General features: G+C 37.3%; 1 protein-coding gene across 16 annotated transcripts in view; it reads left to right on the forward strand.

Moving 5' to 3' along the window:
* Positions 1-5,694: 5,694 nt before the first annotated feature.
* The window catches only part of LOC128864190 (rap1 GTPase-activating protein 1), a 101,831-nt gene continuing 83,123 nt past the window's right edge, over positions 5,695-24,402 (forward strand). Inside the window, exons 1-2 of one of the 16 annotated variants that reach the window (XM_054103729.1) lie at positions 5,695-5,793; positions 17,844-18,520. In XM_054103729.1, the coding sequence (XP_053959704.1) occupies positions 18,285-18,520 (236 nt within the window). In that variant the 5' untranslated portion in view covers positions 5,695-5,793; positions 17,844-18,284. The other 15 variants (XM_054103739.1, XM_054103735.1, XM_054103733.1 and 12 more) reach the window with 15 other exon arrangements.

Genomic DNA, 24,402 nt, shown 5'->3' on the forward strand with positions numbered 1-24,402 from the left:
ACACCGTGACCTAAAGTTCCAACTATACACAAGGAAATCAGTAATCTTAGTCGCAGACACAACAATGCTATTCATCCAAATCAACGCACTAACTCAACATCAATATTCCATGTAAATTAAAAACCTATTGACTTGCCCCAAAGATTTTAATCATACATAAATCGAATGTAATTTAATTATTTAACATCATGCAATATATTGTAATTTAATCATGATCTTCGACGGGAGTTCTTACGTATGTTTTTTTTTTTTTTTGTTTTTGAATGTATAATCATATATGTATGTATATGATTGTTGAATGTTATTGGATGACAGATTGTATTTAAAAAATGGAGATATTTATAAAATAGCAAATAGTTTTAGGCTATTTATAAACCCTAAAGCTGCTGTAGGCTAAATTTCAAATTTCTGCACTAAAACCCCTTTTTCAGAGTAATTTAGTCTGCAGCCCCTTTGCTGGGCAGTCGCGGAGTCTGCAAGAATCATTTTTTGCCACACCAATTTTCATGTGGTAATTAAGCTTACAATGTCCTGTTAGCAGTTCCGTGCAGAGCTTTATATCTTTTCTGCTGAGGTTAAGGATTACCTCTGCCTTTATATATTTTGGATCAACGAGTATTTTCGATTGCCGCATGCCCGTTTCGACTTTCCAGTACCAGCTCACGTAAAACGGCACATTTTAAGCTGTTGTTTACCCCGCAAAAAGATTCAGAACCAATGAAGGGACTACTTGCATCCTTTTTCGCTAAAGGGCACGCAATTTCATCGAGATTTTAAAACATTCGCAAACCAACCTTGATTGAAATGAGAAGCTATCTAGCGATTTTAGAGCTGCTTGACTGTCAGAGAGAATGCTGATATTGACATCACTCGTGCCTCTACGAAGACATTCCCTGGCACATGGCTCTAAGACGTGGACCTCCACCTGAAAAATAGAATTCATTTTTCCCACTGCAATTGCCTTCTTGAAGTGGGGTGCGACAACTGCAGCTCCGTCACTGCCGTCTTCCATTTCGGACCCATCAGTAAACAAGACCTGTGCGATCAATTTTAAAGACATTTCGTTGTTTCTCTACGCTGAGCGATCACTGAGGATCACCTTGAAATTCTTGGATAATTCTAGTTTTCTTTCCATCTTGCCACAGACCGTCAGACACCGGGAGTTGAGGACTCAACCCAGAATTCTTACATGCCCTTTAACATGCCTTCTTTGAGATGAAATAGCTTAGAGCTTTTAGTACTGTACTAACTGTGGGCCGTTTGGCTACAAGGTAGAGTGGAATGAGTCAAGTGACCATTCCTAAGGTTGTTGTGAAGCGAATTCGCATTGCTCCCTTGTTAAGTGTCATCTGAGTCTTAATTTGGTCTACTTTTGGCCACCATACCAAAAAGGCGTAGGTGATCATTGCCACTATTATTGTCCTATAAGACCATCATCTTTGGCCGCAGACCCCATTTTTTACCGTAAGGCCTTTGGCACATGTGTATTGTTCTCAAAGCTTTATTTAAGATGTACGATAAATGATTTTTCCAGGTCAAGGTTTTATCAAGGATTACTCCCAGATATTTCATATCCCCGGATAGAGTTAAGTTTTCGTCCTCTAGCTTTAGGGTTCCTGAATCTAGTTTCCTTCTTCGGGCGAAAGATTTATCGATAGTTCTTTCGCTTGACACCAATCTTAGGCAATGTCGAGAGCTAGTTGCATGCGATCGGTTATAGAAGAGTCAAATTTGCGATAAAAAACTTAAATTTCACGCAGAGAGGTCGATACAGGGGACAGTGTTGCAAAAGGACATGATATGAAATTACGAAATATGGTTTACTCTCCGTTCAGCTTCAGATATACCTTTCCGAGCCTCTGTAGCTCAAATATGTCAATATTGCCATTTTCATTAAAACAGACACTGTACTAACGGCTGAAATTTTTTCTTTTAATGTAAGCTTAACATGTAGCTATCAATGGTCAAAATTAATCATAACATTAAGGGAAGCCCCTTGAAACAAGATACTGGATTGTTTAAACACAAATTGCTTTCCAGGTAAATGCGCAACTGGCTGCTAGTAATAAACAGTTGGAGAAAATCCGTAAACGACGTTTACTGAGGTGTAAAAAAATTATAGCAGCAATGCCCACGCGAATTTCGATATTAAATTTTATAATAAATAATAAGTGGACAAAGCGTTTATGGAAATAGGTTTTTTTCTGCTATATGAATGCATAATTAATAATACCTAACAAAAATGTTACTGGAATTATGTCTACAAACCTGTTTTCCTTGCCGGCGTCCATTTTATTTATTATAATATACTAGTTTTAATATCAATAACACAAAATACACAGGGTTGTATGTAAGAAAGTCCAGTAATAATCTAAGACTATTTTATAATCTCAGATTTCGGGAGAGAAATTTTCTATGGGTAATCTTGTTATTTCTTTCAGAACGATTCTTCTGCATATGGTTCAAGCAGCTCACAACATCCGGGATTAGCCCACGTATCCTCTGGATAGCTTCCGAATACCCATTCGGGAGTGAGCTAACGTGAGAAGGGTAGCTGGTTGTGCGCTGGGTTTGGGACCCGCCACTTAAAAACTTAAACACGAACAAAACTAACACTCTACAAGGCTCTCATCATGCCCCTCCTAACGTATGGCACAGAAGCATGGACGATGACAACATCCGGTGAAGCGACGCTTGGAGTGTTTGAGAGAAAGATTCTGCGCAAGATTTTTGGACCTTCGCACGTTGGCTACGGCGAATATCGCAGGCGATGGAACGATGAGCTGTATGAGCTGCGAATAAAGATCGAGCGGCTACGTTGGCTGGGTCATGTGTTGCTACTTAAGTAGGAACTGTGACATTTTATAAATTTCTTTATAAATCTCATAGTACTTAATCACAGAAGCATTAAATAATAATTTATGCTCAAAATAATGCAAAAATTATAAATAACATTAAAATCAGCTGTTGTCGTTGCCGCTTTCAAAATATTTTTGAAGCTGGATTTGCGGCGACATTTGCTGTCGCGCAACATTTCACCGTCGCTACGGGGCGAAGTGCTGGTGTCTATGTAGATGCAGTATTACGCGTATTCTATCAGGTTATAAGAATGTTTGACAATTCTTTGCTTCATTTTATTCATTGACCAAAGAAAACTGGTGGGGCATACACTACGGTAAGCTGAATATTTTTAAAGAATTTGCATTATTATTAAATAATTTGCATTATTAATAAATAGTTTGTACAAGTCCTATCCTAATATTTTTTACCATGGATATTTGCCGTTTTTTGTGCAAAAAAAGGCGAATCGAGAACGAAGATGTAAGTTTAACATAATATTAAATACAGAATAAATTCGGATTTGTACTAAGTGCATAATATTCACTAGGGTGTTGGCGAATTTAGTCGTACTGAGCTTCAAACTCAGACAAATATTGCTGAAAATGTCACAGGTAAGAAACAAACGGGATTAGCACTGACTCCTACAGAAGTGGAATGTGATTTGGAGGTACCGGAAAGCTCGTCTTTGCCAGTTTGCTCTTTGAAAAATTATCTCAGTTCCTATGATATTCGATTGTTTGTTCAAAAATCACCAGCTGACGGAATAAACTCAATTCCTGGATTGCAAAAGAAGATTTGGAGTCCCCCTGATGACTACAGTTTCCCTGCATCGGGCCCTAGAATTTTGAAGTTTGAACGTTCTTGGCTCCAAAAACACGAGCGAAATTAGCGAACAATATGAAATTGAATTGCGAAAGCCAAGGATTGCGTCGAAACAGACCCAACGTTCCAACGTACAAACTGATTCAGCTGAAGATTATTTCCGCATAACAATCTACATACCGTATATTGATTGGTTTCTGGTACAATTGCAATCTCGATTCTCAAATCACCGCAATATTTTATCAAATTTCGCTTGCCTTTTTCCCAACAAAATGCAAATTTTCGAGGAAGAGCCCTGCGCTCAACTATTCCAACCACACTGTTCAATTTTGCACGACGATTCCCGTGAAATCTTGGTGAACGAAGTACAACTTTGGCGGAAGCTCATTGCCGGAAAGGAAATAAAAAACTCACTTGAAGCACTCAATATTTGTAATGAAGATGCGTTTGCAAATGTTAACCAGATGCTTCGCGTGATGGCAATTTTGCCTGTGACAACAGCGACGAATGAACGATCCTTCTCAACTTTGCAACGACTGAAAACGTATTTGAGATCAACAATGTCTGAAGATCGCCTGAACGGCTTAGCCTCACTCAATGTACATCGCGATGCCAAAATCGATCCGCAAATAATTTTGAAAGAGTTTTTTTCAGTACCTCGAAGAGTTGATTTATTACATACCTAAATGTAATTTCTGTACTCTAAAATTTTTTTTTCTTTTTTCATTGATTACGTAACTTGAGTTAAAACCACCCCCTCGGAAATTTTCTGCGCACGGGCCTGTATGCACTTATATATTTGTATAAGTATATTTGTATACGTACAGGTACATACATACGTACGCAGCCAAAACGCTGCTGCAATAACTTATAGCAATTATAAGCTAAAATCTTACAAATATATTACCTCAAAAAAATTTTTTTTTCATCTTCATTTAATTTCATATATGTATGTATAAAAAAATTAATGTTCGAAACCTCAAAAAGGCGTTAAAAGTTGAATGGGAAAACATTTCTTCTGAATATACTAAGAAGTTTGTGGGATCGGCTTTAAGGGGCTCCAAAGTGTTATTGAGAAAAGAGGTTACGCTATAAAATATTTATTTTCTACTTCTTAAAGCTTTTGATACTGTAAGCAATGTCTTTTAGGGCTGCATTATTTTTGCATCTTTCAAGTGGTGTTAATTGTCAACAACATTTTTATTTCCCGTAATTTCGTTATTTGTTCCAAAAAGTTTACTGCATTGTTTTGGTTGTGAGTTGCTGTACATAATATAATATATCTTATAAATATTCCAAATTTATTTCATATTCATTATATCTCAACCAGCTAAAAAAAAAACACCCGCCATGTATTTATTTTCAATAAATGTAAATTGGCAACCTTATCAACAAGAGAGCATTCAGCTGAGAACCGTTAGCACGGATTCTTTGCAATGATTCATTGTCTGTTTGTTTTTCTCCGACTCTTTGCTTTTCTTTCAATGTTTGATAGTCCCTCGGAACGCTTGCAGAGAACGTTAATGTATTTGACGTTCTCTGCGCTTGCCTGTCTATTTGTTCTAGGCCTCAGCTGTTCTGCTATTATCAATTCATTTTGCGCCGAAGATTTTGTTTGTTAATCACAAATCTTCTCTCTTATTTCTTCTCCGGGGGCGATTAATTGTCCATCTGGTCGTGATATCAATTCGTTGGAGAGTAATTACAAATCATGTGTATATGTATTTTTAAAAATGCATGTTTAAAATAAATATGTTACTTTACATTTGAATAAATAATCTCGGCGTTCGTTATGCATACGTATATACATACATACATATGTATAATATATTAAAATTATATTATGTGTATTCGTTTATGAATAATTTAAATAATTCAGAGCTTAGCGCAAACGACAATTTTTTGCTCAAGTTTTTTTTTGTCGTCACTGCGCTCGCTCCTACTTGGCCGGTGTATGTGTTTTATGCTTTGTGTATTTTTGCGCTTCTTTCCCACTTTCTGACACTTTACTGCACTCAGCTCAGCAACAATGTGAGTAAGAGTCGTGAATTGAATTTTTAGCAGATCGGCTGGTTGGCAGTCAGGTTTAGTTTGCCGCAGATATTCTTTCGATGTGGTATTACTTGCAAGGTCGGTGTTACATATGTATATCCACGAAAACCGTTCGTGTAAATTGCGGAAACAGTTTTTCTTGACAAACACAAAAAGAAAAGCAATAAACAAATATAAATTTTGTACATATTACATGTCGAAGACTGTGACAAACACATCTGTGCGCGAAATAAACTTTGTATGGCAGTTTAGTATTTTAGACCAAAGAGCAATGAGAATTATTGCAAAAAGTTTCTTCGTAAGATTTTCCAACTTGGTTGTTAAATAAAAAAGTGTCTAAGCCAATGATACGAAAGTTATATTTTGCAAAATTTTAAGGTACATTGCCATGTACAGAAAAGGATGTGACAAATTTGTAAAGAAAATAGATGCTGAGAGAGTTTAGCATTTTCAGTGTAGTGAGTGTGCTGTGCAAAGGAAATTTTAATTTTTTGAATTGTTTCATTACGTTGAGCAATTAATGTGAAGTTAATGTTACAAAAACATAGAATATGCGCATAGTTGTTAGCAAAGTACAGTGTGCTAATTGTGTCAACAAACTACCTACACAAATGCATACATACTTATGTATTTCCATTTCATGAGTTTTTGATATACATATGTACATACATACATTTATTTTTATGGATATAATGCTTTGGGGAAATTGTAATTGACATCCATCTGTAATGCATCCCGACAAAACATTAGGAACTATTAAAAGATTTATTATTATTATTATTTATAGGGGATATATACAACATAACGCTAATTTAATTAGCACACTGGCTACCAGGGCCTTCAGTGCTTTAAAAGATTGATTTCCATTTAAATTATGGAAACTATTGAGGAATATTCAGAATAATGCCGCGCGCTTTGAAAGTAAAAGAATGTGCATTTCCCCACTATAATAAAGTCCCATTTGTAAAAATGTTTCTTTTTGTATATTTGAAATCAAAAAAACGCCCCTATAAATAATAATAATAATAATAATACTATTATTTAGTAAAAGAATTGTTATTTTGGTTGACTGGGTTTTTCTTATTTCGCTTTGATATTCTCTCTCTAGTCGTTCGTTTGACAGTTCGCTCCTCACATTTATTCTGCACGGTATTACAAAAGGTTCGAAGAACATTTGTAATAATAGAGTTTTAATGGAATTTGGAGTATTATTTAGTAAAAATAGCTTTAAATCGAATCTTAATGTAATAAAGAATGTTTATAAGTGATTTTGTTACTTTTATGTGTTTGTATTTAAGTGAAATAAGCGTTTGTAATAGGGCAGTTTTTCAAGCTTATGCAAAAAAGATGCATTTTTAACGTTAAATATTGCTATTAATTCTTAATTTTAATTTATAAAAAGTAATATAAATCAAAAGGCTGATATAGTGACTACATTTGCGTGTTATAATTTTTAAGTTCGGTCTAGGCACTTAGACACTATAAGCAAATACATCGTGATAGAAATGGAAAGCACAGCCCTTTCTCTAACCGCAGTACTATAGGCTACCATTTACATAATGTTTTTTTTTTTATATTTTCTAAAATTAATGTAAGAATTGTTCCTTTTTGGTCGACTGGGTTTTTCTTGTTCCGCTTTATTCCATTCTCTCGTTCCTTTGACAGTTCGTCCCGTACATTTATTTTGCGCGGTATTACGAACGTTTAGAAGACTATTTTTAATAACTTAAAAAGTAAGTTGTAAAAGACTTCTTTTATTTAGGAACCAGCATCAACACCGATAACAATGTCAGCCTTGAAATCCAACGTAGAATCTTCCTTGCCAACAAGTGCTAATTTGGACTAAGTAGACAAATAAGTAGTAAAGTCCTCTCTCGACGAACAAAACTAACACTCTACAAGACTCTCATCATGCCCCTTCTAACGTATGGCGCAGAAGCGTGGACGATGACAACATCCGATGAAGCGACGCTTGGAGTGATTGAGAGAAAGATTCTGCGTAAGATTTTTGGACCTTCGCACGTTGGCAACGGCGAATATCGCAGGCGATGGAACGATGAGCTTTACGACGACATAGTCATAGCACAGCGAATAAAGATCCAGCGGCTACGTTGGCTGGGTCATGTCGTCGGAATGGATGCAAACGCTCCGGCTTTGAAAGTATTCGATGCGGTACCAGCTGGTGGTAGCAGAGGAAGAGGAAGGCCTCCTCTGCGTTGGAAAGATCAGGTGAAGAAGGACTTGGCTTCACTTGGTGTGTCCAAGTGGCGCCGGTTAGCTCGAGAAACAAACGACTGGCGCGCTTTGTTAAACTCAGCCAAAATCGCATAAGTGTCTATCGCGCCAATTAAGAAGAAGAATCTTGTTTTCTAATAACGGATTGGGAGTTAAGCACGAAGAAGTAGATGATCCACTTAAATGTGAAAGCATTATAAGAACTTTTCTTCATTTGTTTGTTTTGACGTTTTGTTCAAAGAAAACTTTTTAATATTGTACTTGTGATTTGCAAGTATTTACATACATACATATAGGGTGGGCCATGTAAAATTTGCTTTTTGAATCGGCTATAAAAAAAAAACTAATCAATATTTTTTCAAACTTTGTTTTTTATTTTGAAGATTGAACCTTGTCATTTATGAATGAAAAATAATATCGTTAAAATGACTGCCACGACTGGCTTTACAGTATACCATTCGATCAACCCAATTTTTAAGCACATTTTCGATTGTTTGGGCTCCAATTTCATGAATGTTTTAAAGCATCAATCGTCTCTGAATGGTTCGCATAGCATTTGTCCTTAACGACTCTCCACAAAAAATAGTCCAACGGGCTTAAATCACAGCTCCGATATCGGAATTCAAAAACGATAGCCAAAAGTACGGGTGTAACTTTGGCAGTGTGACAAGTTGCACCGTCCTGTTGAAACCAAATGTCGTCCATGTCACCCACTTCAATTTTTGGAAACAAAAACTCGTTGAGCATGTCACGGAAACGCTCGTCATTTACTGTAACCGCAGAAGAAGAAGAAGACTCACCACTTTGGAAATAGGTTTTCAATATTTCTCAATTTTGTTCAAGCGTATAGCGTCCCATTTCGTAAATGTCAAACCTTTAAGTAATTTATGAATACATTTGACATGTCATTTGTGTTACCATTTTCAAAAAAATAGGTGGTTCAAAAAGCAAACGCTATATGGCCCACCCGTTATTTACACTCCGGTTCTCTTGATTAGAGGAAACTAGCTTTAACCGCGACCCCGCTCGCGTAGGAGTAGTTTTGAGGGATTTATAATATGTATATAAAAGAATTACAAACAATAATTTCATAGAAAATATTTTTTTATTAATAACCATAATATTACAATACCCGGCATCCGTTGCTATGCCTCGTTGAATAAAATCAAAACAACCAATCAGAAAAATATTAAGCAAAATTATTTTTATTAATTTTCTATCTCAAACCGTTTTTTGAACTTTGCATTTGGGTTATAGCTGAACAGCTTATGCGGATTAGGAAGTCTAGAGTGTTCTATAAATAGTGGGAAATAGGAAAAACTAAGATTTTTTAGATTAAATTTAAACAAATATTCGATTATTAGAGACGAATGAGAGCGGTGGCGGGGCCTGGGGGCTGTGGGAAGGGAGTTCCATCATAAAAACATATAGTGATGCGCGGAGAACGTACAAACATTCACCTTTATAGTATAGATAATTTGTATGGAAGAAAATGGTTTTGATCTAGTAATCCAAGGTTTTCTGATAATTCAAGTGAAGTCTGTACTTTGCTCGAAAATAAACATGCAATTGGTATCATGAAGAGAAATGGTTTGTTTATAATGGGCGAAGGTTGTGTTGATTTTGGGCGTATGTATATCACCAACACAATCTCAATTTTTGTGTAAACAAACCGCTGTCATAACCCAGGATACGTCAGTAAATCCACAGATTCAAATCGCTGACAGAGCCGGTTAACGGCCTAAACCTGGTCACACTTGGCTGCCGAGGAGTAACCGCCAAAATTTTAATCAAATATGTAATCAATTATGTAAAGACTCACCAACGCACTATCCACAAACACAAACACAAACGGACCATTTTGACATTCAAACAGGTTTTTTCTAATGGCGGTTACTCCTCCACAGCCAATCCCAAATCTCTTCGAGTATTTCTGAGATGGAAAAGCTTCTCATAAAAAAACTATGTTATTTGTTCCAAAACGTTCACTGCATTGTTTTGGTTGTGAGTTGCTATACATATTGTTATATATCTTATAAATATTCCAAATTTATTTCATATTCATTATTTCTCATGCAGCTAAAAAAAAACACCCGCCATGTATTTGTTTTCAATAAATGTAAATTGGCAACCTTATCAACAAGAGAGCATTCAGCTGACAACCGTTAGCACGAATTCTTTGCAATGATTCATTGACTGTTTGTTTTTCTCCGACTCTCTGCTTTTCTTTCTCATGTTTGATAGTCCTGCCGAACACTTGCCTGCCTATTTGTTCTAGGCCTCAGCTGTTCTGCTGTTATCAATTCGTTTTGCGCCGCAGATTTTGTTTGTTAATCACAAATCTGCTCTCTTATTTCTTCTCTGGGGGCGATTGATTGTCCATCTGGTCGTGATATCAATTCGTTGGAGAGTAATTACAAATCATGTACATATGTATTTTTAAAAATGCATGTTTAAAATAAATATGTTACTTTACATTTGAATAAATAATCTTGGCATTCGTTATGCATACGTATATACATACATATGTATAATATATTAAAATTATATTATATGTATGTATTCGTTTATGAATAATTTAAATAATTCAGAGCTTAGCGCAAACGACAATTTTTTGCTCAAGTTTTTTTTTGTCGTCACTGCGCTCGCTCCTACTTGGCCGGTGTATGTGTTTTATGCTTTGTGTATTTTTGCGCTTCTTTCCCACTTTCTGACACTTTACTGCACTCAGCTCAGCAACAATGTGAGTAAGAGTCGTGAATTGAATTTTTAGCAGCTCGGCTGGTTGACAGTCTGGTTTAGGTTGCGGCAGATATTATTTCGATGTGGTATTATTGGTACGGTTGGTTACATAGATCCACGAAAACCGTTCGTGTAAATTGCGGAAACAGTTTTTCTTGACAAACACAAAAAGAAAAGCAATAAACAAATATAAATTTTGTACATATCACATGTCGAAGACTGTGACAAACACATCTGTGCGCGAAATAAATTTTGTATGGCAGTTTAGTATTTTAGACCAAAGAGCAATGAGAATTATTGCAAAAAGTTTCTTCGTAAGATTTTCCAACTTGGTTGTTAAATAAAAAAGTGTCTAAGCCAATGATACGAAAGTTATATTTTGCAAAATTTTAAGGTACATTGCCATGTACAGAAAAGGATGTGACAAATTTGTAAAGAAAATAGATGCTGAGAGAGTTTAGCATTTTCAGTGTAGTGAGTGTGCTGTGCAAAGGAAATTTTAATTTTTTGAATTGTTTCATTACGTTGAGCAATTAATGTGAAGTTAATGTTACAAAAACATAGAATATGCGCATAGTTGTTAGCAAAGTACAGTGTGCTAATTGTGTCAACAAACTACCTACACAAATGCATACATACTTATGTATTTCCATTTCATGAGTTTTTGATATACATATGTACATACATACATTTATTTTTATGGATATAATGCTTTGGGGAAATTGTAATTGACATCCATCTGTAATGCATCCCGACAAAACATTAGGAACTATTAAAAGATTTATTATTATTATTATTTATAGGGGATATATACAACATAACGCTAATTTAATTAGCACACTGGCTACCAGGGCCTTCAGTGCTTTAAAAGATTGGTTTCCATATAAATTATGGAAACTATTGAGGAGTATTCAGTATAATGCCGCGCGCTTTGAAAGTAAAAGGATGTGTATTTCCCCATTATAATATTCCCGTGATTTATATTTGTATTCGATTCTCTCGTTCCTTTGACAGTTCGTCCCGTACATTTATTTTGCGCGGTATTACGAATGTTTAGAAGACTATTTTTAATAACTTAATAGAATTTTAATAGAATTCGAAGTATTATTTTGTAAAAACAGGTTTAAATCAAATCTTTAATTAATAAAGAGTGCTTATAAGTGAATATTGTTACAAACATTTCGTGGTAGTTAATGGAAAGCTGACCCATAATATATAATGCCGATTATTTTTATTGGATAATCTGGTAAAACAGTTCTTTTTGCTCAAATCTGTTCATTGAACTTTGTATTAATTTTGACATCTCTCCCTAGGTATACAGTTCCACGCTTCCTGCACTCGTTTGCATAGTTCATAGGCATTGTTAAAGTTTTTGAAAAAACTTTCCTTTACTGCCACTATATATTTGAATTGGGGGCGGAGGGGGACCACCTACCATGCCCATTAGAAAGAGTAAGGTCACACCATTATAACTGTGAAAGTCCCAACCTCCTAATGTCCCTATAAAGTTTAAAAATTAGGTTTTTTCCGACCGCATTTGCAGTTTATACTGAAATACAGTTGAAGAGAAGAGTATGCAGCAGTAATCAACCCAGCAAGCATTGAACTTAGGTTTTATAATTCATAGCACTTATGAAAACGTTGTTTTATCGTAAAAGTTATAAGTGCCGATGGCGAAAATTTAGGCCAAAAATTGTCCGATTTTGCATTATTTCACTATCTATAAATTTATTTTTTTTTTTTTTGTAAAAATATTTGTTTTTGTAATATATATGTATATTTGAAATCAAAAAAGCGCCGCAGTCGAAAATTTGGACTAAAAATCGCTCGATTTTTATTCCAAATTTTCAATATTTGTTTAAAATATTTTTTTTTGTTATATATATGTATATTTGAAATCAAAAAAGCGCCCCTATAAATAATAAAAATAATAATAAAAGAATTGTTCCCTTTTGGTTGACTGGCGTTTTCTTATTTCGCTTTGATATTCTCTCTCTCATCGTTCGTTTGACAGTTCGCTCCTCAAATTTATTCTGCACGGTATTACAAACGGTTAGAAGAACATTTGTAATAATAGAATTTTAATAGAATTTGGACTATTATTTAGTAAAAATAGGTTTAAATCGAATCTTAATGTAATAAAGAATGTTTATAAGTTATTTTTTTACTTTTCTGTGTTTGTATTTAAGTGAAATAAGCGTCTGTAATAGGGCATTTTTTCAAGCTTATGCCAAAAAGATGCATTTTTAACGTTAAATATTGCTATTAATTCTTAATTTTAATTTATAAAAAGTAATATAAATCAAAAGGCTGATATAGTGACTACATTTGCGTGTTATAATTTTAAAATTCGGTCTTCGCACTTTGACATTATAAGCAAATATATCGTTGTAGAAAAGGAAAGCACAACCCAATATTTTCATAATGGATTAATTTGGATTATTATACAACCTTAGTTAAATAATTGCGTTATATTACATATTTCTCTTCAACGACATTTCAGTGCACTAAGCAATTAAGGACTTGAAAAAACCTCTTTTTTTTTTGCGATTCCCTAGAAGGTTAAGCCTTTCCTAATTAGGATGGTGGGTCCCTGCTCATTCCAATGGACGTGACAATGGACAAGCCTCTTCCGCCGACTATCGAAATATATTGTGACAGTATTGAAAGTTTAGTCGAAAGATAAACTGTCACAGTAACGATAGTTAGAAAAGAATATAATGAACTAAAAAGCAGTATACCAAAAGGGAAAAATTCCAGTGACTCCTTTACCTATTTACTTTCGAATAACCATAGATACTTTAGAGTAGTAGTCAAAATGCAGTACATATATTTTTTACTAATATTGCAATTTAGTTTTCACTACCGGAAAAATATATTTATATTATATAAATATTTTTTTACTGATTACTGAAAGAAATTGCAAAAATAGGTACTGATAATATAATTTGATTTGGATTATCAGTAAAATATTTACTGTTTATTGGTAGTCAAAATATAGCACACTCTCGTCAGGGAAATTAAATTATTTATGTACTCAATAAATAGTTTTAGTTTTGGCTTATCTTCTTTTCCTCAGAAAAAGTAAAGGAACATAACATATATACATATATATATATAATTGGCGCGTACACCCTTTTTGGGTGTTTGGCCGAGCTCCTCCTCGTATTTGTGTTGTGCGTCTTGATGTTGTTCCACAAATGGAGGGACCTACAGTTTTAAGCCGACTCCGAACGGCATATATTTTTATGAGGAGCTTTTTCATGGCAGAAATACACTCGGAAGTTTGACATTGCCTGCCTAGGGGCGACCGCTATGAGAAAAAACTTTTTCTTAATTTTTTGGTCTTTCACCGAGATTCGAACCAACGTTCTCTCTCTGAATTCCGAATGGTGGTCACGCACCCACCCATTCGGCCACGGCGGCTGCCGTGCTTTACCTTGCTCAAAAAAAAATTAAAAAAATGGCCAAAATCTGCATTTTTTGACTATTTAACCCCAAATTGCCAAAAATCCTGACGTTCTGGAGCATTTTCAAGTTCATATTCGTTTTCAGCATAAAAAAAACTTCAGGAAACACCCATAGCGGTTTTAGAAACTGTAAAAAAGCGCGATTTCGCAGGCCTCTGTTATCGATGCATAATTCATCAGAATTCAACTAAGAATAATAGTTCCTCTACTTAATGAATTCTTCATGCCCACTAGTACTATACTAAAAAATAAATAATTGGCGCGTACACTAATTTAATGTGTTTGGCCGAGCTCCTCCGACCAGAGTTGGTAATCTCCTTTTGTACAATATACATTACCTGACCGATTCCTATATATTTACTTATTTAGTTATAAAATTTGTATGCTCTCCAATTTGTATGAATGTAAGTTGTAGTAGTAATTTGCAAATGCATTGTTTCACATCCATTATGCCCAGCAGTTTGTATTACGATTCATAATACCTATCGGCGATGTTCAGAACTGTAACCGGACATCTAGTAATTAACTCGCTTAAAATATACTAAAGTTCACGTGATTAAAATACAAACATTTATTTCAAAATTACCTTGTATTTCGCATATTTACGTACAAATTGAAGCGTGCTCAATTTAATATAAATTGACCTTTAAAAGCTGAAATAGAGTAATCTCGGCAGTGTGGTGTAAAGAAAAAGCTTCTTCCGCGATTAAAAATTCAGTGCAAATAATATGCATTTGGAAAGTAATCGCTTGTTACGTTACGTCACTTGGTCACAATAGCGAGACGAAGCTCTTTTTTTTACCTGATTATCTACCTGTCCAAATATACCGCGGTCTGATTGCTTTTATTTAATTTATTAAGAAGGCTAAAATCAAAATGTCAGAAACATCATCAAAGATCCCATCTGTAGTATGTGGGGATTACTCCCACTTACTCCATAACAATCCTCCTTTTCGCCTGAATTCCACCCTGGTGGAACGGGGTTAGTGACAACCAGGGATGGCTATAACGTGCACAGAAAGTAGGCGAGGCAGTGGTGGCGGCCTAGCGTTCATGGCCCTGTGTATAGTAGGCCATTATCATCTCATCGATGAAGGCATCGACCTCAGGGATAGCACCTTAAAATGTCAAGGTATAGCTGTCCGGTCAGGCGATGCCGAGTCGAAATTTATAATATCTATATATCCCCTGTCACCTGCTACCCGGCAGGATATCACCCTGAAATCGGTGGTCTTATCAGAGGTGAAAACTGATTGGTAATAGGTGACTTTAATGCGCATTACGATCTTTGGCCTAAGGGGACAGCATTTGGCAGATCAGATAGACGATTCGACATTTAGCATAGTAAGCGACGACGCCCCTACCAGGGTAGTGGGCAATTACAGCAGCTCGCCTGACATCACAATTAATTTCTAGTGCAGGTCTGATAAATAGCATAACCCGTCGATCTATGCTATCGCTTACTTCAGACCAGATCATCTCGATTGAAAGACCTGTCGACTTTGTTTCCGCGACTCACCGGTCTTACATTAACTTCAGTAAAGCTAATTGGGCTGGCTTCGGGTAATTTACTGAGGGCACCTTCCCCGCTCTCCCCATCCCCGCCGATGTGCGCGCAGCCGAACGCGCATTCCGCAAGATTCTCTCAGCTGCCGCGAGCTACTTTAGCCGGCAATTTATATTGCATCCTAAGGCCGCCAGCTACAAGCGTCTAGCCACCACTAAATTACGCTGCGCCTGTCTGGTCGCCTTGTTTTTTTTTTTTTTTTGTGGAGGAGGAAAGCATTGGAAGCCGATACCCACATTGCGACCGTCGGTGTGGGACTTTAACCCGAACTAAAACTCCCTATTGTCCCAACGGGTTCTCATCCCGGAAACCTGCCGTTAAGTAATACCTCGGGAGGCCGTTATGGAGTGTATTAACTACTAGTACGAGAATCTGTCCTGTGTTCGTCTTGCAACGATTCTTCAGTATTTATATCAGCCTAGAGATCAAACTGTAGATGGCGCAAGTTCGCCTTCGGATCCATTCTTCATCACGAAGCGTTTTCATTATACGCGCTACTACACCACTTAATGCTCGCCGTTTTGCAAGTTTATTGCACATTTTCATCGTGAGGCTTGCCTCTGTAGGATGCTCGCCAAAAATCCTGCAAAGGTCTTCTCTTTCGGTGTGGAAGTGCGGGCACCGGAATAGCAGATGCCTTGCACTCTTTGGTTCGTCAGGCAGACCGGGCAAAAGGGGTCGCTTTCCAAATTAAAGCGGAGTAGGTACTCTTTAAAATATCCGTGACCGCTCAGCAGTTGCGTCACGTAGAAGTCGATTTCACCGTGCTTCCTTCAATACCATTTCGCTATGCCTGGTATTAGCTTGTTCGTCCAACGATCATTTTTTGAAAGGTCTCAGCGTTGCTGCCACTCTCTCATGGTTCGCTGCCTCTCTTCTTCTTTAATAACACTAAGCGGTATTTCTCGCTTCTGCAGCTCTTTGATCGCGAGATCTATAGGGATTTTTCTCGATATGACTGCTATGGCGTCGTCTGAAACATGCTGTTTCGACGGTTTGAGTCCAGAGGGAGAGGGGTGTTAGATGAGTCGGTTTTAGAGGGCATGTGAAAAGGTGGTTAGTGTCGTGCGGGGTTCCTTCACATGCCGAACATATTTTTAGTATGACGGGGTCAATTCAGGATAGGTAGGAGCTTAACTTTGGAACGAACTTTGCTGCCACACGCTCCATGCCCAAAATTTCCGAAAAGATTGCATGAGCCAACCGATATGCCGACATCCTCAGCGTTTCCACGGCAGTCGGTTCTACGTTACCGAAACGACCCGCTTTGTATCCGGCCAAGGATTGCCACTCCAGCAGCATTCCCCGTATGTAAGAATGGGAAATGTTTATGCTGCTACAACAATAACAACAGCTCGGATGGGAGCTAATGCCGCATCCATCATACTCTCCGGATATTGCACCTTGTGATTATCACCGTGGACTTGAATCCAATATGAGTAACAAGAACTACTCCTCAAAAGAAGCTATAAAAAGGGATATCGAAGCGTATTTTGGCTCCAAGGACAAACAATTTTTTTGAGCAGAGAATTAAAAATTTGCCTAAACATTGGGAAGACATTGTAAATAATGAAGAAAAATATATTATTGATTAATAAATACTTTAAACATATTTTTTATTAATTTTAAAATCACCTTTAAAAACGCACGAACTTATGGACTGACCTGATACATAACGAAAACTGTCGATGGAGAGCGCGGTTATGTACTTATAAATGCATGTAGTTAATATGCGTGAGCCGTATGGGCATATACATATAAGCTTAGGCTGCTGATGTTGTTAAATTATTATATTTCCGTTTTATTGCTATGTTTTTCATTTTGGTTGATGAGCATAGCAATACTTTATTTGCGTTTGTTTTTTGTTTATGGGAGCATACGTGGATTGTGTTGTTGTACTCACGCACACCACAGACCGGTAGTCTTTCCGGACGACCAACAAGCAAGAACAATGAAAACAAATTTTTAATCAACGGAAGCGGTGAATTTCAGTTTGAAATATTTTTTTACTATATTTGATGTGTTTATAAAAACAGTTTTTTATATTACTTTTTGACATATGTGTATCTGTATGTATGTACTTATGTCTGTATAATGTACTTTTACATAAGTAGTAATCTCCAACACAAGCAGAAATACCAAAAGGGCCAATCCAAAGAATATGTGATTATCATTATGAGAAGAAATTAAAACAAGTAAAGTTATAATAATAGTGAAAAATCTAAATATTATACCACCAAAATAGCAATCGCACAGGAGGTCAAAGTAAGCTGCTACAACGACAACAATTAAGCAATAAGTATACAAATAATTTGATATCGCTGCTGTTCCAAAAGAGGAAGCGAAAGTGAAACCATTACCTAAAATAATCGTCAAAGTGAAAATATTAAGCAACTAATTATGTATATTTATAAATGGCACGCTAATGCCAATATTTTAAACCAAAAATTTAAAAAGATAGTCACTCACTGAATCGGTGAATAATACTACCAAAATAGTTTATTAAAAATAGATCAATTATATGTATACGTCTCAAAAAGCCATAACGAATCAAAATGCTGAAAATTCATATGTTGGAACAAGTAGTGAACACGGAGACTGCACTGGATGTGGTGGCAACCCTGCCGAAAACACCTGCATCTACTTCGACGTCACCTAAGCGCAGCGGCAGTAGCTGCAGCAGTAATGGGCGCACTCCAACTGCCTCTACTTCGCCATCACTGCTACGTCAGCATTCATATCCTGTGCCGGAGGTATCACAGTGTCAAATAAGCGGCAGCATCAAATCAGGGTAGGTTGAGAAAATTCAAGTTTCTAATAATATCTTGCTTTGGAGAAAACATACAATAAAGGTGTTCCAATAATAGCGGGTCGAGATGGAATAAAACGCAAGACAATGATTTCATGCGAATATAAAGTTTTATTAATACATTTAACATTTATGTACGTATGTTAACAGTATGTATACGCAGTTAACTTACTCTTGCCTGATCGATTGAGAGGCCCGAATCCTCAAGAAGATTATCATTATTGAAATACATGTATATTTTGCCATGGCGCTTTCGAGCACTGAAAAGTATTGAACTTAGGAGTTTTGCAATTGTTTCTGGTGTGGAAAACAAAACCTAGCTCACCAAAAATTGAATAAAAGTTGTTTGATTTATTTAGATCAGAAAACAAGCTGTATTTTGTGTTTGAAAATGTTCAAGCTAAATTTAAAACCATCTCGTAGTGTTTACCGTTAAGAAAAACATTTTTCTATTAGCGGTCACCCCTTGGCAGGCAATGGCAAACCTCCGAGTGTATTTCTGCCATGAAAAAGCTCCTTATAAAAATATATGCCGTTCGGAGTCGGCTTGAAACTGTAGGTCCCTCCATTTGTGGAACAACATCAAGACGCACACCACAAATACGAGGAGGAGCTCGACCAAACACCCAAAAGGGGTGTACGCGCCAATTATATATATATAATAAAAACAAACAAACTTGGATTGCTATCAGTAAAATTACCATTTTAATTTTTATCTCAGTACTTGTGACAACCTCGAAACTTTCACCGAGTCCGGTTTTCATTACGTGCAAGAATCGCGTTTCTACTGTACTTGTATAAATATTGTGTAATGCAGTAGAAGTAGCAGTAGCAGTCCACTAATACTAGAATACATATATTACATACATGTACAAATAATACCGATGTAGAATACATAACTAAATAAAGTATGTAACAATGAGGTTGCATTCTTTGTTTTTTTCTTTTACGTGCATGTGTATGTATAAGCGTTTTTGTATGAAAGTCGTTAAGGGTTAAAAATGCTATGTTTTTCAGCTCTGTCGTTATACTTAAACTTTAGCACATCAGCGAAGCAACCCAACAGCTGTAATGGCAGAATGAGGCAAACATTTTAAAATGTAGAAAAATATCAGATTGAAAATAAAGCTGAAGACGAAAGCGGCTCAAATATCACGTGCGTGCCATTTGTGGAAGTCTGGAAAGTGTGACCAGGCAATGTGGATTTCAATGCTGACAGTATTATCGGTCTTAATGCTGGTTTCTAAATAAACGAAGTCTTATGAGTTCATATTCATAGCAGCAAAAAAACCAAAGAACGAAAATCGGTCGTTGAGTATGAAAATTCGATAATAAAAGTTGTTATGATCTACTATATTTTTAACTCAAATCCGTTATTTGGCGATATCTCGAAACAACAGGATAAAAAAGTTATTTGGATTTTCGTACTCAGTGATTATATACGAGTGGGATGGTATGGTTCCTGGGTAACATTTCTTTAATTATGTGTAAACGTGTTTAGGGAAGTGACTCAACTTTAAAACTACCTAGAGAGGGTCTTGAAAATAATTCATTATAAACAGCCGAAAATTGTTAGAACTAGGGTCCATTTGTTGCAACAATTTGTCACTTTCGTGTTGAGAACATTAATCAAAAATATCAAAAACTTTGGAATGTCTACAATTTACAAACATTTCATTTTGTCTTATTTATGTCTACATATGTATATATTTACATATACATATATGTATGGACAATGGGTGAGTGGAATTTTTTGTTGTAGTTAACGGTAATTGGAAATTGTTGTGTTTTAAAATTGCGTCAAAAGAGCAATCAACAGCCAACACTATGCAAATTATCTTTAAGCATTTATTGGTAAAAACATACATACATATTTATCACGAACCGGTTCCTCCTTTTCACGGCACGCTTGGACGGATCATGAAAAGATAATACAATACCTGCTTATGAAATATCGTGTTAATTATCACAGATATGTATGTGCAGACACTCGGATAATAATGTAAAATACTGCTTCATTGTAGTTTATTGGCAAAAAGTAAAATTTTGATTATTTGACAAAATAAAAACACAATAGCAGTCATTGCTGTATACATACGTCTAAAAACATACAACTCTACAACCTATGAAAACCTGCGATGCCAATAAGTCGTAGTCAATGTCGACAATTCAACGACTTTTGCAAGATTATATATGTAAATAAATTCGATTTTCTGTTAACTTTTTTCGTTGTTTTTTGATTGGGTTCCTAAAAATCAAAGCGAGAAGTTTAGTCCTTCCTTCTAACACAGCGATGTTACAATATACACATTTTTCGTAATATCACATTTTGTTTATTTGAGAATACGAAACATAAAGAAATCAATTTTAAAACACATTACTAAAAGGAAATTCACATGTTCGTACTACTTAATTAAACAAACCGTTTTATAGTAATTTTTTTTTAAGGAACCCGTTTGATCTCGTGTGATATCGGTTTTTAATTATTTTTTAGCTCCTCTCATAATCTCTTCCCCAAATCAAAATTAAAAAACTGTTATCTAATCTTTCGGCGTCTTTTGTGACGTTTAATGTGCAATCGACTTTCTTGCTTATCCGATGTAATTTAAGTCTATTAGATGCGTGGGGTGCATTTCAAAACTAGAAAAAAATTGTATATAGGGTTTGATTGAAAAGTAATGAGCCTCCTCGCGCGGAGCGTCTGCCAAGCGATCAACGGAATCGGCTGGTGGGGAAAATGATCGTTGGACCCTTCCCCTTCCACTCGAAACCGGCCCCAGTTCGCTGGCAACAGCGGTGCAGTCAACATCCCTCCGCGCGTGAAAGCTGTTTTAAAAGTGTGTTAGGATTTTGCAGTGGCGAAAATGCAGCGATCGTTGGAGCAACGTTAATCGATCAAATTTTGCGTAAAGCTAAACAAAACGAGTACCGAAACCGGTACTTCCCCACCCTCCCTACAGCCCAGACCTGTCCCCTCCGGACTTCTTGTTCCCGCGCCTGAAAAAAAAGGCGTTTCGACTCCATCGAGGCGATCCAAAAAACTTTGACAGCCGAATTGAACGCGATTCCGGCGGTGGAAGGACCGCTACTAGCGGTGTATTGACGCTCAAGGGTCCTATTTTGAAGAATATTAGTTGTATAAGCCAAAATGTTTAATAAAACTGCTTAAAAAAAATAACGCTTACTACTTTTCAATCAGTTACTATTGCTAATATTTTGAAGTCGAAATTTATCAACAGTCTAAAAGTCTAAGGAAAATTATTTTCCACTTTTTAGTCCATTCCATGGTATAATTGTTTACAAAATATGTGTTTTTGTATCACTTCGTTCGGGACTGTTTTAAATCAATACTTAAGAGCGTCCAAATGAAAAAACAAAATCGGCATTAACAGTTGTTGTTTAATTTTCACATTTCTTGAAAATAACAATAACAATATTTACATCTTCCTTACCCAGCAAGCCGTTACCAACTGAAATATTTTGCTATTAGGTATATATTGTATTTATTTAAATTTTAGACAAAAAACACAAAGGTGGATCTACCTCAAGATCCAGGTGATAGATGATCTATGTAGCTATGGTCCGAAATAGGCTTTTTTGTTTGAGACCCTCCAATTTTCTACCCTTATTGAGGTATTTTCAGACAGTAATATTAAATCTATTACTTCCGCCCCTCCTCTAAAGCATTCCGTGCATGGAAATATAAAAGTCGGGGTAGTACCCCTGTTACATACTGTTAGGTTAGTATTAATGATAAATTCATATTGTATAAGGACTCACATTGGTCATTCGTTTCGGTACTCCCCCATAAGCTATGCCTCGTCAGGCGGTGCTGGTTGATCGTGTGCCATATAGACGGAGGCAATTTTGATTCTGACGCCGTCAGCAGCCTCCAATTCGATGAGCTATAGGATGGAATTAAAACTATGTTTAAATGTCTTTTTGCTACAGTACATGCCCTGGGGTTACCCTGTGTCCGCTAATAGTACAAATTGTAGTTTTTGAGAGAGAATCCGCTTACCTCAGTACTCCGCACTTTGGGTTCCTGTATCAGTGCGATGTCTACGTCCTCCTCAAATCGGAGAACGGTTAGGTTGTCCGTTGCAGTCCTGAAGTGCTGCAGATTGATCTGGACAACCTTGAGACCCATATTTATTGGTCGTTTTTAGAGGCGCTAAGCTGCATGCCCGTATGCTGCTCATTAGCGCCGTCGTTTTTGGTAGAACCGGCTTCCTCTAGTTGCATGCACATGACATGAATGACTCAGTTTTTTCTCGACCAAGGGCTGCCGCCTCAGTAAACTACCCTGTCTAGTGAACAGTGTATCACTCCACTCCTTACGTCACAGGAGCAACTCCTTGCAACAATCTTGCTCCAAATACTTCTCCTCAGGGCTGGTATTGAATCCAACCATGGGTCAGAGGTATTCTATTGCTGCGTATGCCATAAACGGCTCCACCCGAACTCCACCTCTGTTAGGTGCAATAAGTGCAACGGGTGAAGCCACCTTAAGACCTGTTCAGGCATTAAGACACATAGGGAGTGGTTGACATGGTATGTGGTCACGTGTTGCTCCCGCCAGCAGGCATATGATGCCTCAACGGCTATAACCCCCCTGATAGGCCGGCACTACCAACCGCCACCACAACCCATACCTCCACGGTAAGGAGCCTATGGGAGCAACACAACTGCCCCGACTTAGCCCATCACCTTCCTTCCTGCTCCAACCCCAGTGCGGGAACATACCAACAGCTCTTGGCCCCCCGCACAGTCTGTTCCGTGTGTCAGAACCTGACATCAGTCAAATGCAGCTTTGCAATGGTCACATTCGGAAGATGTTCCGGCCTGCGTACCACCCGTGAGTGGAAAACTAATTACGTTGCCCCCCGATCGTAGGGGACAATTATTGGCAGAGCAGATAGACGATTCGTCATTCCGCACTGTAAACGAGGACGCCCCACTAGGGCAGTGGGTTATTGCAGCAGCTCGCCTGACATCACAATTGTTAGCGCAGGTCTGATAAATAGTATAACCTGGCGGCTGGTTGCCTCCTGATGTCCCCTGTTCAACACCTTCACAATGAGGCACAGATGCTCCCTGTAATGAGCACAACAAACTGCTCAGCAAACAGTTCCTGCAAACAGTCACCCTTGCAGACACCTGCTTGAGCCTCCTAAGCACGTCAGGAGACATCTCTTAAACTACGCCGACGATATCCAGGACAGAACTGACCGAAATCTACTGGACCAGACAGTGTTTAGACAGTCATTAAACGATATTCACCGGGAGAAGGTCACCACCTTCTTAAGCTCCCGTCCTGTGATTGCCGTAATCGGAGTCCAACCACCACCTATAGCAGATGAAGAGCTCCAGTTCCCCCGTGAGACACGTGTAACACTGGCACAATTACGTTCTGGATACTGTAGCAGGTTAAACTCCTATTTATGCAGAATTACACACCGACATAGTAAACATATGTCCGGCATGTGAAGGCACCCCGCACGACACTAACCTTCTTTTCACATGCCCTTCAAAACCGACTCATCTAACACCCCTCTCCCTCTGGACCCAACCTGTCGAAACAGCAAGTTTCCTGGGCCTACCCTTATATGAGCCAGACGCAGACGACCGGTGGTCCACCCTACACTGACGTGGCTCCTATTACTGTTAAAAAAAGAACAAATCACCCTGTATCCACGAACCACCTCCATTGAAGCATATCCTGGCACTTGACCCTCCGGGCTTCCCATAGCGTGATCAACGACAATACGAGACAGCCGTGCCTTGATTTCGGACCACCTTTCCAACGCAGGTTTACCGTGGTTCGTTAGTTCGTCCACCAACGGAGTTTGCAGGGGATCCCG

This window comes from Anastrepha ludens, chromosome 5 (assembly GCF_028408465.1).
Source record: "Anastrepha ludens isolate Willacy chromosome 5, idAnaLude1.1, whole genome shotgun sequence".
Taxonomy (NCBI): domain Eukaryota; kingdom Metazoa; phylum Arthropoda; class Insecta; order Diptera; family Tephritidae; genus Anastrepha; species Anastrepha ludens.